Source organism: Leucopleurus acutus, assembly GCF_964270905.1.
Source record: "Leucopleurus acutus genome assembly, chromosome: 12".
NCBI lineage: Eukaryota > Metazoa > Chordata > Mammalia > Artiodactyla > Delphinidae > Leucopleurus > Leucopleurus acutus.
Window position 1 is genome coordinate 68,291,465 of NC_139154.1, and position 18,031 is coordinate 68,309,495.

The 18,031-nt window shown below is 36.3% G+C and overlaps 1 protein-coding gene across 37 annotated transcripts in view; it reads right to left on the bottom strand.

The window, feature by feature from the left end:
• NRXN1 (neurexin 1) overlaps positions 1-18,031 on the bottom strand; it is a gene marked incomplete at its 5' end in the record, with an annotated part of 1,133,428 nt that overhangs the window by 137,828 nt on the left and 977,569 nt on the right. For 25 of the 37 annotated variants that reach the window (XM_082852224.1, XM_082852218.1, XM_082852221.1 and 22 more), the window contains 2 exons: positions 357-676; positions 2,055-2,144. In XM_082852224.1, coding sequence (XP_082708350.1) covers positions 357-676; positions 2,055-2,144 — 410 coding nt within the window. The remainder of the gene's footprint in view (positions 1-356; positions 677-2,054; positions 2,145-18,031) is intronic. The other 12 variants (XM_082852240.1, XM_082852238.1, XM_082852239.1 and 9 more) reach the window with 1 other exon arrangement.

Below are 18,031 nucleotides of genomic sequence, written 5' to 3' on the forward strand. Positions count from 1 at the left end.
CCTTTCAGATACTTCACTATTTGACTCGTTCATTTAACTTAAAAAGTGAAAGACCTGTGTAAATTAGTAGACAATCCCCTCAGCTTGGGCTAGACCGAGGTTATTGAATCAAGACCATCAACTAACCACACACAAACCATCACAAAGCAGTATATATCAATAAAAGTTCACAAACCACAAACCAACAGCATATACACATTTCATCCTCAAACTGAATTCATTATATTAAGCAAGTCTTAAAAAAGCCATAATGCTTGAGATCAGAAATAATCCCATTCTAGAAAAGACACGTATGCAGAAAAGTCCACTTTCATAATCACAGATCCAGAATGAAGAAATGAAATCTGTGTACTCACCTGGCTAATGGGTTCTTTTGTAGGGGGCTTTCCTCTTCTGGCTGTGCTAGTAGCCAGGGTCGTGGTGGTCTCCATAATTGACGTGGACATCTCTGACTGCATGGCAGTGGCTGTCGACTCAGTTGTCATAGAGGAAGGCACTTCACCAACCAGTCTCACATTTCCCACTATGGCGATGTTGGCATCATTTTCGGCTGCCATATTCAGAACTTTCAAGCCATTGTAGTAAAGCCCAGAGAGCTGACCCTGGAAGGGCTGGCCCTGCTCTTTCCCGCCAATTATTATGGTTGCTTGGCTATTGAAGATTGTGAGCTGACGCCCTGTAAAAATAATATTACATACATGCAAAAATGTTGACTGTGAACTCTACATTCTACAAAGGATGATAAAACAGATCTTTCATGGGGTGGATAATGAGAGCAATAAACTATAAGAGAGGCATTTGACTCATAATTCATTGCTTATAAATGAGGTGTCCATGAAATGCATAATCATTGGCAAATACTTGTAAATTCTCAACTTATTATAAATGTAGTGCTTTTGCTAAAAGACCAATCAAAGATATGTATTATAAATTAATTTTTAGTGGATTCCTTTCCCCTTTTACCTCAAGACCTTATACTGTTGGTCTCTTAAGTCTAAATTGTTTAATTAAAAATGAGATATTTAATATTTCAAGTATTTGTCATTCTAAAATTACCACTGGTAGAAACTCATCTATAGCAGCTGAAATCTGATTTTAAATTTATGGTAAAAATTTCATAATTCACATAATGGCCACAGGTATCTATATGCTCTTCTTTAGAAATGTGTATTTTTTGAAGGCAATAGTCCATTGTTATTAGAATTATTCTGTTTTCCGGCAAATACACTGAAAAGAAACACATAGTTTACACTGAGCGTGTCAGAGACAAAAAAAAATCCAAAAAGATTTTTCTGATTGGCTTTCAGCAAGTCTATTAAAACAAAACAAAATGAAAAAAAAATATAGCTTCAGATGTAAAAAGCAGCTTCAGCAATGATACACAAACCGATGGAGAAATTATGGCACATTTCCATCAAACAGCAATCCTCAGCACAACAGTACCAATATCATCAAATTGAGTATCCAGTTTTAGCAGATTGCTCTCTGTTCATAAAAAGCATGCACACAACTTTAAGTTCAGTTTTAATTAGGGCTTGTTCCCAAATGCTCTTAGAAGGTTGCAAACGTTAAAGGGACTTCATTTTGACTGGCAATCCATATTGCCCACTATTTAAGATGCCTAGAGTTTAAACCAAGAGTTGTTTTTTTTTGTTGTTTTTTTCAGGACCATAATGAAGATATCAGAACTACATATATTTTAGTTAATAATTTAGAGGCTGGAACATGTAATATAATCTATAAATGATTTATCATTTTGGGTTAATGCTTGCTGTGAGTACCTTCATAGATTGAGTTAGTGGATTATATTTAACAGTCCCTTTAACCTTAAGTTAACAGGGTAAGATTATTAAACAGCTGGTACGTCTAAAAATGTATAGAAATTATTATACAAGGAATGCAAATATTACTATCTACATTTTACTGTTTTAAATTTGTTTTTAATTTAGTTTTACGGAAAATTTATTTTTTATGTTTATTAGTGTTACAATGAAGTACTACTTGGTTATGTTCAAATTATTTTTTTATTTGAAGTTTTAATCAATGTTTTTTACCTTTGTCGAGTAGCCATTCATCAACTACTCGACCAAGTCGATATGGAATTCGCTGTCTAGCAATCGCCAGGCGCTCGTTATCATTGTTTCCTTTAAAGTTTAAAGAGACATTTCATTGGTTAAAATCTGTAAGGTCAAAGGTTAAAAGTTAATACTTAAAGCTTGAGCTATACAGTTGCCACATGATTTTTTTGAAATTTGGAATTTTAAAAAGTTCTACCTAGAACATTTCATGTTTCAGACTTGTCATTCATTCATTTATTTTATTTTAGCAAACAAAATTATTCCTATGTTAATTGAAAATTAGAAATCTGCATTTGAGCTAGGTTATTAAAACTTATGTTATAGACAGACCCGAACAACCAATTTAAACAGCAAATAATAGCTTTACAAAAAAATGAACATTGATCTCAGGGTTTTGTCTTTTTGATGTTTCTTATTAACTAGTTAAACATGTTCAGGTGAAACAGGTTTAAGTTTTCAAAATACATTCAATCTCTTCTTATTCCAGATTAGTAATTTATGAACACCAAACTTAATACCATCTTCGGCACACTGAAGCATCTAAAATAGGCCTAGCATACTTTATGTCCTATTCAGAAAAGAGAAATTCTTATTCATCTCATTTAAGGAAACCACAAAGTCTGAATAGTTCTTGTATATTCCACACAAATTGGTTTATCAACCACTTGGACATCACAAGGGAATACATCTTGCATCATCAAATATGTTATGATAGGAAAAGGCTTTGACAAAAGTGACTTTGAGTGTCCTTCAGTTTCATTTAAAACTCGACAGATTGAGGCGTATGAAATTTGAAAAAAATTATGTGCTCAAATATTTGCTTTTTATTAAACTATTCTAAAGAAGGCATGATAACTTCAGGAACAAATACAAGCCACAACAGTGGTCCCTATTCATAGCTCTAAACTAAGTGGGAGCCTTGATTCTTTTGAATAAAAAAATTATCTGATAAAAACATAGTTTAAATTGACCTTGAATAATGCTTGCAAATAGATGACTGTTTTCTTGATCTATGAAGCACTTAGGAAGAATCTAGACTGCCATCTCAGCACTCAGTCGTGTATATTTGCCAGAAGCTTTTCTATTCTATGAAAATTAACTAATGTGGAGTTTTGAATTAAGGCATTTTGGTAATAGCTCACGTGAGGACTCAGAGGTGAAAGAAATGGTGAATGGTAGGTAGTACTGCCCACAAGAGAAGACTGGAGCATTTTACTAGGGAAGATAAAAGATACATTTTTCTCAGATTTAGAATAATTAATAAATGTTTTCTTAGGCTAGTTTTATTTATATACTATACTTACCACAATAAACCCACCATATTAGTCACACACTTTTAGAGAAAGAGAAAAGAACTATCATTTAGACCGAATCAATTTGTCCTTTGAAGTTTTATATGACTGAAAATATTTCATACATTAGTATTTAATTGAAAATGTAAATACCAAAGTGGAACCAAATATATAGTTTAATAAAAACATTGATATCTAGCTCTCTGTATTATGAAATTATTAAAATGTTATAGTATTTTATCCTATGGGAACATATTTTTGGTATATTGATAATTTTTTTAAAAGGATAAAATAGCATAAATTCCAAGCCTATCTTTGTTTTCAAGAAGTGTGTACATTTTACGTTCTCTTTTGTGTGCTTGTATAATTAAATACTTTCAAAAACACATACCCTTTGCTCTATGGACTTGTTTGCAGAGCAACACTCATACCAATTTACACTATTATACCTCTCCTGACAACTTTATAATTATGTGGCCCCTTGTGCTGTTTTTCATGCTAGAGCGTTCCCATCATCAGAAATGATCTATTTCCTCAGACACCGCCCAAATCTAGGCTGCAAATCACCTCTTGCCCAATTACTACTACAATATAGTAACAGACATCTCTGCATCCTCTCCACAGCAATCCCACCCATTCTCCACAGGTCAGCCAACACCCTATCAGGCCGCTTGTCTATTATAACCCTCCCATTGCCTTCAGGATAAAATCTCGACCACCTGATGAGGCTTATGATGACTTCCGTGATCTGGTCTCTTCCCACCTCCCCTGCCCCATCTCATGGCTGTCACTGTCTTGCTCTCCTCTTTCCATCCTCATGAGAATTCTTTCAATTCTTCTAAAGCCCTCCTTTTACCTCTGGACTTTTGCACTTGTACTCTCCTCTACTTGCAAGATTTTCCTCACTCCCATCCCATCCCATCCTCACCTTTCCTTAGCCAAACATGACTCATTAATGGAGTCTTCTTGGCAGGAACATTATTTCCTCAGGAGGTCTTCCCTGATGTCCCCAAGTTAAATTAGGACACCTGAATATATGCTTTCCTGACACCTGATACATGCTCTTTTGAAACAAGCACTGACCCTGTAATTGCATATTCAATTAATATTTTCTCTCTGAACTCTGAAATTCCATGAGGTCAGGTATTATGTGTAGTGTTTATTGTTGTATTCTCAGTGTTTGCACAATATCTGTCATAGAACCTCCTGTGAAATATCCGTAGAATGAAGTAGCAAAGGAAATCTTGTTTTAAATTCTGATAGCTTCTGTGGCACCATTATCTCATCTCCACAGGCTAAAAACATTCACAGGAAAGCAAATACTTGTGCCAGAGGATAGATCACATGTAGCTAAGCCTCCCTTTGTACTTTCCAAAGGAAACATCAAATATTTCAATTATAATTTTATGTCTTTAATGATTATCACTGATTTGAACATCCATACAATCAGTTCATTATTTTTTTTATAATAACTGCCCTGTGCCACAAAACAGATAAACATAGTTATTATTAGTAGGGAAAGTAGAGAGAAAAGTCTTAAATAATAAGCTGGAGGAAATGGAAGCCTTTTGAATGATTTTGAAAAGAGTACATAAAAATGCAAGAATACATATACACCCACATGCATACAGACATACAATTTGCCCTCATACCTTTAACTGGCACTCACAGAACAATTAACATGATCGATATGGTATGATTTAAATCAACAATAGTTTCTGAAGATTCTTGAGACTCAGCTAAAAAGAGAACCTACACTGCATTCCCAATGAATAACAAAGAGGTGATCTAACAACAACAAGAAAAAAATAAGAGTGGGCAGCAGAGATAGGTATAAAAAGACACACTAATTTTTAAGACAGGTACCCACACAAATGGGCTCATACAATCCCATAACCCACAGATTTCAGATGTCTTCTAGTTGAGAGTATTTTTTAATTGAAATATTTGATTTTGAAATCCAAGGACAGACTTTATTCTTAGTTGGCATAATGGATAGGAAATCAGATGGCGCTTACTTCACTATATGTTGACTTTATTCTCCAAATCCTTTGTTTTTCTACTAGAATATAAAACTAATGACTTTTCTTGTGACAAAATTGTATATAGGGGCTTCCCTGGTGGCGCAGTGGTTAAGAATCCACCTGCCAATGCAGGCGACATGGGCTCGAGCCCTGGTCCGGGAAGATCCCACATGCCACGGAGCAACGAAGCCCGGGTGCCACAACTACTGAACCTGAGCTCTAGAGTCCACAAGCCACAACTACTGAGCCTGCGTGCCACAACTACTGAAGCCCAAGTGCCTAGAGCCTGTGCTCTGCAACAAGAGGAGCCACCACAATGAGAAGCCCACACACTGCAACGAAGAGTAGCCCCTGCTCGCCACAACTAGAGAAAGCCTGCACACAGCAACGAAGACCCAACACAGCCCAAAATAACTTAATTAATTTTAAAAAAAATTGTATATAAGTACATTATCAACAAACAAAGGCACATCTAAATAGAGTGACAATGTCTTCCTAACAGATGATTCCCAAACCCCTCTTCGTATTGGGTACAAAATAGCTCCAATTGTTTAAGTTCACCAGGAATAAGCCCACATTTTGCCTCTACTTCATGATTTTCATTAACAAGCTGCACATGGAAAGGCATAAATGAAGTACATTATTTTAAGAAAATGCCCTAAAAGCATTTCATTCCTTTACAAATTCATGGTGATATGTTATTTATAACGTATCCAATAACTCTGCATGATTGTATTCATTTTATTTAATCCTGTCCTTACTTTGATATGCTTCTAAAACTTTACATGCAATATAAAGGACATAAAACAACCCATTTGATCGGGAAAGGTCAAAGATAAATATAATTTCTGATGACCCTTACTTTTCTTTGGAAAGTGTTGGGATCTGATACCAAGCATGCTGGGATGTAGAAACACTACATGGATTTTCTTTGGACAGTCAAATCTTGCAGGCTTATACAGATAGAAGAGGTTAAAAACAAGGAAAGTGTACCTGAAAACTGAAATCAAATGAAAGGCGAGAAACTATTTTCAACTTCAAGTATCCTAAATCAGAGGTAAGGATAAAGCAGTAATGACCCACTTGTCAAAGACCAATTCATTTTGGAATTATAAAAAGTGTCCAAGTAGAGTTTCAACTTTTTAAAAAGCATGCAAATAAATCAACTACAATAATCTACTGAATACATGAATTAGGTTTATAAAGCCAGAGCTTCTCACTGAATAAAGGATAGTAATTTAGTTGCATACTTCCTTTACCCCGATAAAAGTGGAATGAGGTTTTTCTTTTGATTTACTTTCTTTTTCCTCCAGTTAATTTTATGTGGGTTAAAATTGTTGTTACCTCCACTGAAAATGTCACTGGCAACATACATGTCTCTGCTGAAGTAATTTTCAAACAATAAAACGTTATGTAAAATTTGGCTTACTTTTCTTTGAATTGTTGAAGGATTCAGTAATTTTTTTAATTAATAAATTTTTTAAAAATTAAATATAATTGATATATAACATTATATCAGTTTCAAGGTTCAGTATTTTTGACAAGAAGCAGGACCCATCTAGTAACACTACTACCAATTGATAGGTTCTAGCTCTAATTGGTGTGGCCATTTGGGTATAAGGTACTGTACATAATGAATATTTCGAACAAGGTTCCACAGGTGGAGAATAAGACGGAAAATCTGATAATTCATACTTAAAAGTGTAGCACCCTCAATTTTGATTGAATTCAGGATAGTTTTACTTTCCCACCTAACCGATAATATTTGGTCACACTACAGTATATTAATTATTTATAAATCAGTAGACTTCAAGGAAACAAGAGTAATTTCAAAGAATCAAGGTAAGCAGCAAGGAGTAATAAAACTCAAATCCTTGAATTGGAGTTAAATTTCATGGTGGTACTCAGAAAACAAAGGGAAATAAAATTGTAATCATATTTTTATGACTATTGGTCAGTAGAGACAAGCTATATGAACTTCGCTAACACATATTTTTCTCCTCTCATTTTCACAGATCTCCCCTGATGTGTAATTTCTCTTCAGAAATAAAAGTGGCAGTTTTGATAAGACATAGTAATATACTTGGAAAACAATAAGGAAAAGCAACTTTATGAACCCAACATTTGTTCAGAATAATCTGAAAGTGAAAACAAAGATACTCGCTTCTTCTGAAGGTTTCCTGTTTCCTCTTTTTTAAGGCTGGGAAAGGAAACACAAAAGGGTTCTTAAATGCTGTACATACTTCCAGAGAAGATTAGGAGTCTGTTTTTAGACTTTTTGTTTTTAAATGAGAACATGGCATTTGGATATGCCTAGGCCCATAAAGCAAAGTAAAAGTTTAACAAAGTTTTGCAAAATTACTCTAGTTTTAAAAGCAGCATTATCACATTATTTCCAACTACATGCTGTACGAGTAGTTGTTGTACAAACCATACAATACAGTAATATCTAATTTAGCTGGCAAGGCTCCAAATAAGTAGATTTTGAACACTATTGACACTCCTCAAGGGGCAAAGTTGTGAAAAAAATATAGCTGTTCTAATGAAAATATCTGTTCTATGTATTACATGATTTGCTGTATCATTAAGATATGTACATAACAAACATTTGGCTCCTGCCTACTTCGCCAGTTTCATCTTGAACCATTTATTTCTAACTCTTTAAATTCTAGTCACTGTGGACTTCTTTCAAATTCTACAACCAAGCTAATCCTCTTCGAAGGTGCCATTCACCGTGCTTTGCAAATTTCCTGCATTTCTGTGTACACCTCAACACTCCCACCCATCCCAACATGCACACAGACACAGACATCTGAGTCTGGCCAACTTATTTCTTTTGATATTAGCTTATGTGATTCTCAGGAAAGCATTTTCTGGATCCCTCCACCAAATTAACCTAGAGCCTTCCATTATGCATCCTTGTAACACTTAGTAGCAGTAACTGTAATTGTGATGAAATGGTTTCATGTAACTGATTCTAGATTATGGGTTCCTTGCAAGTAAGGACTATGTGTGGTCCATCTCTTCACTGTTTTATATACATACCTATATATATATTTGAAAATACACAAAGTGAATTTTGCTTGGACTTCATATTGCCTTTTTTTCTTCCTTGCCCACCTCTTATCTCTGCTCTCATGCCACTCATTGATAGCCCAAGGCATGCATCCATGTCTACTCTTCCTAGACATATCTCATGTACCCAAAAGACTTCACCTGCCTTCTTTAGTTCCAATAGTCAAATCCTTTGTTTCTTTAGTACAGCTTAGCTATACATTAGGAAAGCAATCTGACTCAATGAAGTTAACACATAAGCACTGTGTACTCAAAGTACTGTTTCAGGTATACATCAATACATCACATAGAGACTATTATTAAAGGGCTTAGATTTTGGCTGGGGAGTCAAGGGCCAAAATGAGGAAAGTTAAATGGAAGCTCAAGATAACAGATAACTATGCATACGTATACAATTAACCACTGCTTGAATTGTAGTTGCCACAGAAGTTCAGACAGGGCATTGGATTAGAACAGACAAAGGTGTGATAGAACCCAAAGAATTTTACCTAGATCACAAGCAGTCTAAGTTTTACCGAAATAAAAACCAGATCAAAATGTGTTGTAATGTGGATATTAACACCCCAAAAGTTGATAATTGATTATTCTCTTTAATTTCATAAAGCTCTACACGCCTACATCTATTTTTTAAGTAAATATATTCTCTAAAAGAATATATTTTGACTCAAACTAATTGCAAATACAAATAAAAATGGTTAAAATACATATGCCATGCAAAGTGAAACTTGTAATACACACAATGTTAAAACTATTGAATAAAATACTATGCTATCTCTTTGGTGGGGCTAATGGCAGACTCTGGGAGGGCTCACACCAAGGAGTACTTCCCAGAACTTCTGCTGCCAGTGTCCTTGTCCCCATAGTGAGCCAAGGCCACCCCCCACCTCTGCAGGAGACCCTCCAACGAAAAGCATGTGGGATCGTAGTTCCCACACCAGGTATTGAACCTGCACCTCCTTTAGTGGAAGCGTGGAGTCTTAACCACTGGACTGTCAAGTTTGATGGTTCTGCTGACGATCCAGTGGGGATTCCCAAGCTGAAGAAACTGCTGGCCACTGTGGGCTGGAACTCTGGCACTCAGAAGTGAGTTGCCAACCAGAGGGCAGACAGCAGAGGCAAGAAGAACTACAACCTTGCAGCCTCTGGAATAAAAACCATATTCACAGAAAGACAGACAAGATGAAAAGGCAGAGGGCTATGTACCAGATGAAGGAACAAGATAAAACCCCAGAAAAACAACTAATGAAGTGGAGATAGGCAACCTTCCAGAAAAAGGATTCAGAATAATGATAGTGAAGATGATCCAGGACCTTGGAAAAAGAATGGAGGCAAAGATGGAGAAGATGCAAGAAATACTTAAGGAAGACCTAGAAGAATTAAAGAACAAACAAACAGAGATGAACAACACGATAACTGCAATGAAAACTACACGAGAAGGAATCAATAGCAGAATAGCTGAGGCAGAAGAACGGATAAGTGACATGGAAGACAGAATGGTGGAATTCACTGCTGTGGAACAGAAAGAAGAAAAAACAATGAAAAGAAATGAAGACAGCCTAAGAGACCTCTGGGACAACATTAAACGCAACAACATTCGCATTATAGGGGTCTCAGAAGGAGAAGAGGAGAGAAAGGACCAGAGAAAATATTTGAAGAGATTATAGTTAAAAACTTCCCTAACATGGGAAAGAAAATAGCCACCCAAGTCAAGAAAGCGCAGAGAGTCCTGTACAGTATAAACCCTAGGAGAAACATGCCGAGACACATAGTAATCAAATTGGCAAAAATTAAAGACAAAGAAAAATTATTGAAAGCAGCAAGGGAAAAATGACAAATAACATACAAGGGAACTCCCATAAGGTTAACAGCTGATTTCTCAGCAGAAGCTCTACGAGCCAGAAGGGAGTGGCATGATATACTTAAAGTGATGAAAGAGAAGAACCTACAACTAAGATTACTCTACCCAGCAAGGATCTCATTCAGAGTCGATGGAGAAATCAAAAGCTTTACAGACAAACAAAAGCTAAGAGAATTCAGCACCACCAAACCAGCTCTACAACAAATGCTAAAGGAACTTCTCTACGTGGGAAACACAAGAGAAGAAAAGGACCTACAAAAACAAACCCAGGGGCTTCCCTGGTGGCGCAGATGGTTCAGAGTCCGCCTGCCGATGCAGGGGACACGGGTTCGTGCCCCGGTCCGGGAAGATCCCGCATGTCACGGAGTGGCTGGGCCTGTGAGCCATGGCCACTGAGCCTGCGCGTCCGGAGCCTGTGCTCCGCAACGGGAGAGGCCACAGCAGTGAGAGGCCCACGTACCGCCAAAAAAAAACCAAAACAATTAAGAAAATGGTCATAGGAAAATACATATTAATAATTACCTTAAACATGAATGGATTAAATGCTCCAAGCAAAAGACACAGGCTTGCTGAATGGATACAAAAACAAAACTCATATATATTGCTGTCTACAAGAGACCCACTTCAGACCTAGGGACACATACAGATTGAAAGTGAGGGGATGGAAAAAGATATCACATGCAAATGGAAATCAAAAGAAAGCTGGAGTAGCAATACTCATATCAGATAAAATAGACTTTAAAATAAAGAATGTTACAACTGACAAGGAAGGCGAGTACATAATGATCAAGGGATCAATCCAAGAAGATATAACAATTCTAAATATATATGCACCCAATATAGGAGCAACTCAATACAAAAGGCAACAGCTAACAGCTATAAAAGAGGAAATCGACAGTAACAAAATAATATTGGGGGGCTTTAACACCTCAGTTACACCAATGGACAGATCATCCAAAATGAAAATAAATACGGAGACAGAGGCTTTAAATGACACAATAGACCAGATAGATTTCATTGATATTTATAGGAAATTCCACCCCAAAACAGCAGATTACACTTTCTTCTCAAAGGTGCATGGAACATTCCCCAGGATAGATCACATCTTGGGTCACAAATCAAGCCTCAGTAAACTTAAGAAAATTGAAATCATATCAAGCATCTTTTATGACCACAATGCTATGAGATTAGAAATCAATTACAGGGAAAAAAACGTAAAAAACACAAACAGATTGAGGCTAAACAATATGTTACTAAATACCAGGAGATCACTGAAGAAATCCAGGAGGAAATCAAAAAATACCTAGAGAAAAATGACAATAAAAACACGACGACCCAAAACCTATGGGATGCAGCAAAAGCAGTTCTAAGAGGGAAGTTTATAGCTATACAAGCCTACCTCAAGAAACAAGAAAAATCTCAAATAAACAATCTAACTTTACACCTAGAGGAACTAGAGAAAGAAGAACAAACAAAACCCAAAGTTAGCAGAAGGAAAGAAATCATAAAGATCAGAGAAGAAATAAATGAAATAGAAACAAAGAAAACAATAGCAAAGATCAATAAAACTAAAAGCTGATTCTTTGAGAAGATAAACAAAATTGATAAACCATTAGACAGACTCATCAAGAAAAGGAGGAAGAGGACTCAAATCCCTAAATTTAGAAATAAAAAAGGAGTAATTACAACAGACACCGCAGAAATACAAAACATCCTATGAGACTACTACAATCAACTGTGTGCCAATAAATGGACAACCTGGAAGAAATGGACAAATTCTTAGAAAGGTATAACCTTCCAAGACTGAACCAGGAAGAAATAGAAAATATGAACAGACCAATCAAAAGTAATGAAATTGAAACTGTGATTAAAAATCTTCCAACAAACAAAAGTCCAGGACCAGATGGCTTCACAGGTGAATTCTATCAAACATTCAGAGAAGAGCTAACACCCATCCTCCTCAAACTCTTCCAAAAAATTGCAGAGGAAGGAACACTCCCAAACTCATTCTATGAGGCCACCATCACCTTGATACCAAAACCAGACAAAGATACTACCAAAAAAAAATTACCAACCAATATCACTGATGAATATAGATTCAAAAATCCTCAACAAACTACTAGCAAACAGAATCCAACAACACATTAAAATGATCATACACTATGATCAAGTGGGATTTATCCCGGGGATGCAAGGATTCTTCAATATAAGCAATATTAACAAATTGAAGAATAAAATCCATATGATCATCTTAATAGATGCAGAAAAAAGTTCTGACAAAATTCAACACCCATTTATGATAAAAACTCTCTAGAAAGTGGGCATAGAGGGAACCTACCTTAACATAATAAAGGCCATATACGACAACCCCACAGCAAACATCATTCTCAATGGTGAAAAACTGAAAGCATTTCCTCTAAGATAAGGAACAAGACAAGGATGCCTACTCTCACCACTGCTATTCAACATAGTTTTGTAAGTCCTAGCCATGGCAATCAGAGAAGAAAAAGAAATAAAAGGAATACAAATTGGGAAAGAAGAAGTAAAACTGTCACTGTTTGCAGATGACATGATACTATACATAGAGAATCCAAAAAATGCCACCAGAATACTAGAGCTAATCAGTGAATTTGGTAAAGGATGCAGTATACACAATAAATGCACAGAAATCTCTTGCATTCCTATACACTAAAGATGAAACATCTGAAAGAGAAATTAAGGAAACACTCATATTTACCACTGCAACAAAAAGAATAAAATGCATAGAAATAAACCTACCTAGGGAGACAAAAGACCCGTATGCAGAAAACAATAAGACACTGATGAAAGAAATTAAAGATGATGCCAACAGATGGAGAGATATACCATGTTCTTGGATTGGAAGAATCAATATTGTGAAAATGACTATACTACCCAAAGCAAGCTACAGATTCAATGCAATCCCTATCAAATTACCAATGGCATTTTTTACAGAAGTAGAACAAAAAACCCTTAAAATTTGTATGGAAACACAAAAAACCCCGAATAGCCAAAGCAGTCTTGAGGGAAAAAAACAGAGCAGGAGGAATCAGACTCCCTGACTTCAGACTATACTACAAAGCTACAGTAATCAAGACAATATGGTACTGGCACAAAAACAGAAATATAGATCAATGGAACAAGATAGAAAGCCCAGAGATAAACCCATGCACATATGATCACCTTATCTTTGATAAGGAGGCAAGAATATACAATGGAGAAAGACAGCCTCTTCAATAAGTGGTGATGGGAAAACTGGACAGCTACATGTAAAGTAATGAAATTAGAACACTCCCTAACACCAAACACAAAAATAAACTCAAAATGGATTTGAGACCTTAATGTAAGACCGGACACTATAAAACTGTTAGAGGAAAACATAGGAAGAACACTCTTTGACATAAATCACAGCAAGATCTTTTTTGATCCACCTCCTAGAGTAATGGAAATAAAAACAAAAATAAACAAATGGGACCTAATGAAACTTCAAAGCTTTTGCACAGCAAAGGAAACCATAAACAAGACGAAAAGACAACCCTCAGAATGGGAGAAAATATTTGCAAACGAATCAACAGACAAAGGATTAATCTCCAAAATATATAAACAGCTCATGCAGCTCAATACTAAAGAAACAAACAACCCAATCCAAAAATAGGCAGAAGACCTAAATAGCCATTTCTCCAAAGAAGACATACAGATGGCCAAGAAGCACATGAAAAGCTGCTCAACATCACTAATCATTAGAGAAATGCAAATCAAAACTACAATGAGGTATCACCTCATGCCAATTAGAAAGGGCATCATTCTACAAATCTACAAACAACAAATGCTGGAGAGGGTGTGGAGAAAAGGGAACCCTCTTGCACTGTTGGTGGGAATGTAAATTGATACAGCCACTATGGAGAACAGTATGGAGGTTCCTTAAAAAACTAAAAATAGAATTACCATATGACCCAGCAATCCCACTACTGGGCATATACCCAGAGAAAACCATAATTCAAAAAGACACATGCACCCCAATGTTCACTGCAGCACTATTTACAATAGCCAGGTCATGGTAGCAACCTAAATGCCCAACGACAGATGAATAGATAAAGAAGTTGTGGTATATATATACAGTGGAATATTACTCAGCCATAAAAAGGAACAAAATTGATTCTTTTGTTGAGACGTGGATGGATCTAGAGACTGTCATACAGAGTGAAGTAAGTCAGAAAGATAAAAACAAATATCGTATATTAACACATGTATGTGGAACCTAGAAAAATGGTACACATGAACCGGTTTACAGGGCAGAAGTTGAGACACAGATATAGAGAACAAATGTATGGACACCAAGGGGGTAATGCCGCGGGGTGTGGGGTTTGTGGTGGGATGAATTGGGTGATTGGGATTGACATGTATACGCTGATGTGTATAAAATTGATGACTAATAAGAACCTGCTGTATAAAACAATAAATAAAATTCAAAAATTATTTAAAAAATAGTATGCTCGTTGGCAAGAATTTGAGGGCAATATGCTATAATGAAAATATTTGTGTTAGGATGGAGGGATCATGAGTGATCTTTTTCAAATTTTAATTTAATATTGATACTGTATTTATAGGTATTCCAATTTTGCTCCCACCATTTCTTAAACAAAAAAGAAGCATTTTCTACAAATTAAATGTAGTGTCTTAATTCAATGTTATAGCAAGAGAGGGTGGCACACCCAAGTGCCCTGTCAGTCAGCCCACTTATACAGCTAGAAAGAGGACTCAAGTAGGGTAATGCTATATTCGTGACTTATGCTTCAGAAGCCACTCCAGCTCCTTCTGTGAAACAGCAGGCCTTTGTATCCAGTTAAACAATATCTTCATATGAGACTGCTGTGATGCTGGGCATGGAAAGCCACATCTACTGCAGAGTTCAACAGTGCTTTGGGGAAGAAATTAGAAGCTAAGTGCATTTCTAACTGGCTTAAGAAATTTCTCCCTTCATGTCCCTCTGTTATGTGGAACTACATTAAGAGACCTAGTGTGCCTTTATACAAAGATTTCTAAGAGCATGTGCTCCTATTAGCTACTTATATTCAAAAATTTTATTTTGGATATTGTTCCATCAGAAGAATTAGAAATAAAGGTAATCTTGTGAACTTTGGGTGTCATTGCCTGTAGGTAATATTTACAGGTTCTTCCCTAAGCCTTCTAGGCTGTTGGGTTCCTAATGCAAAAAACACTGAAGTATCGTATCAAAAACCAGCAGCGAGAAATGAAAAGCAACAGGGACAAGCAGATAAGAAAATACAGAACGTACTCTGATAAATTAGAGGTCATATTCTGTTATCACGCATACTGAAGAGTTCTTTTGTGGTAGCCGTGTAGCATTTAACACAGAAGAATGGTTTAACAGCTACAAAAACAGACAGGGCCACTGATGGATACCACTCAGTTGTGAGACTAAGAAAAATGAAATGTAAGAACAGACCCACAGTACCTTACAAATGGCATTTTGCCATTTTCCCAGATATGAGAATCTTAAGCCCTTTCTAAATCAACATTTAGGCTTATTCTTCGTAATAGGAACTTATATATATTCTAAGACTTCTTTTCCCAGTTCTTGATTTCTGAAAGTCAGAGAAGTATGTGGTACAGCTGGATTTTCTACCTCCTCATACCAACTTGGAGTTTTAGTGTATTCCTCTTAATATTTAGACTGGTCTATGAAAAGAGGAAATAAGTAAATGTCTCCTACATGGTCTGATATAGCCCGTAAATGGTACTGAGAAAGTTCCTTATCCTCCAGTGAAGAAAAGTAAGTCTGATTACTACTGCATTCTAACCTCATTTTCAATGGACTTCAATCTCTCTCCTCTACTTGTAATTGGAAGGCAGGAAGATTTTTTTCAATTAGAAAGATGGGGTTTGTCAACTGCACACAAATTATTTACGATTAAATGCCCTGGAAGTGCAAAGGATAGGCTGAGATACAGCTGTTGAATCAAGGCCAGCCTCTTCAGTTTCATAAAATGTAAAACCTCTTACATAAAACAACCAGCTTTTTCTTTTGTAGACAAATGAAGCACTATGGATTTGAACTAGAAACCCTAAAATAACTTTCCTCCAGTAAAATTTTGTTTTGGCTGTCGGCAATTATTTCTTAGAAGAAAGTACTCATGTGGTCAGATTCATTGTGGAACGAGAACCCTTGGTGGTTAAGATACTGGGCTTTAATTCCTGGGTTCAAATCCTGGCTTTACTATTAACTAGCTGGGTAACACTGGGCCAGGAGCTTAACACCTCTGAGCATCAGTTTTCTCATCTGTGAGATGAGTATTTGTAAGAATAAGTGACATAATATATGTAAGTCTCTTAGCACAGTGCCTGGCACAGAGTAAGCATCCAGTAAATATAAGCCATTATATTATGATTGTGTCATTATCTGTTATCTGGTAGAATTTGCCTAATATGATATATTTAGAAATACAGAGATCACAGAAATTGTTTCTCAACCATATGAGCATAGGAAAGTAGTTGAGGTAGGTGTGAAAAAGAGTAGAAAATAAGTCTATTTTTCTTTCCTAGGACAAAATATAGCCAGGGAGCTGATTTATTATAAGTGATGTCCTGAACCCTATAGGTGCTTTGTCAAAATCACTGCATTTTTTCCTAAACAACGTCAGCTTCATTCTCAGAGGTTTATGCGTGGCTACGCGTAAACCAGTGGGAACAACGGAAAGGAGGTCATTAGCTTGAGGTGGGCACACAAAAAGAAAAAGCCAAAGGCACCTGCCCAGAGGGACAATAGAACTTAGGGGACCTCTATCTGTTCAGTGCAGCAGCATGGTGACAAAGCCGCTCCTGGAGTAAGAAAACTTTATTTTCAAAATGACATTTTAATCTGTATTTTAATGATTCTAAGAGATGCACTTCAACTAGAATGTCTTAAACTCTTCTTTTCCCCCCATAATGCTTGTGACAAAGAAGGGCCACAGAAACTGTAAACAGAAGCCGACGCCGTGTGGCCTAAAGCAAGTCAGTCCTATTATCTGTAAAACGAGGTCAGTGGACTGTAAGGCCAGCAAGACGACCTCCAGTGCTAAGGACTGACGGCCCCAAGTTTAAGGTAGGATCAAGAAGACATGCATTAGGCCATCTTGTTAAAACATTCTGTCTGTGGGTTTTTATGATGGATTTAATTTTAGAGCCATTAAAAACAAAATACCATCAATGTTTCTAACACTGCAAATATCTTTAAAGAGTATGAAATCTTTGACTTGGTAGGGTTTTTTTTTTTCCTGTTCTTTTTTAAAACTATCTCATAGTTTGGGAAATTTATGAAGATATTTGGTCGTCATCTACAGAGACCTTTATAATTAAGCCATTACATTTTTCTGATATGTTTAATGTTCTAAGCTTGTCTTCTTTCTTCTTTCAGCTGTACAGACACATACCCCTCTCACCATGTAGACATTCCTCTGGCTTCTTTCTACCCACCCACTGAAGCATGTCACTGCTCTGACAGCCATTTCAAGAGGAGAAAGGCAGGCAGAGGTTAGATTTTAGGAGATTTCAATTTTATAAAAAGTAGGTAAGAGGATGGGAGGGAGGAAGGGAGTACATTATGACGTTTGAAAAGAGTAGAGGTTTGTCTCCTCTTCATTTTAAATGCTTAGCTCTAAAGAGATGAGAGGACAATTTTAAGAG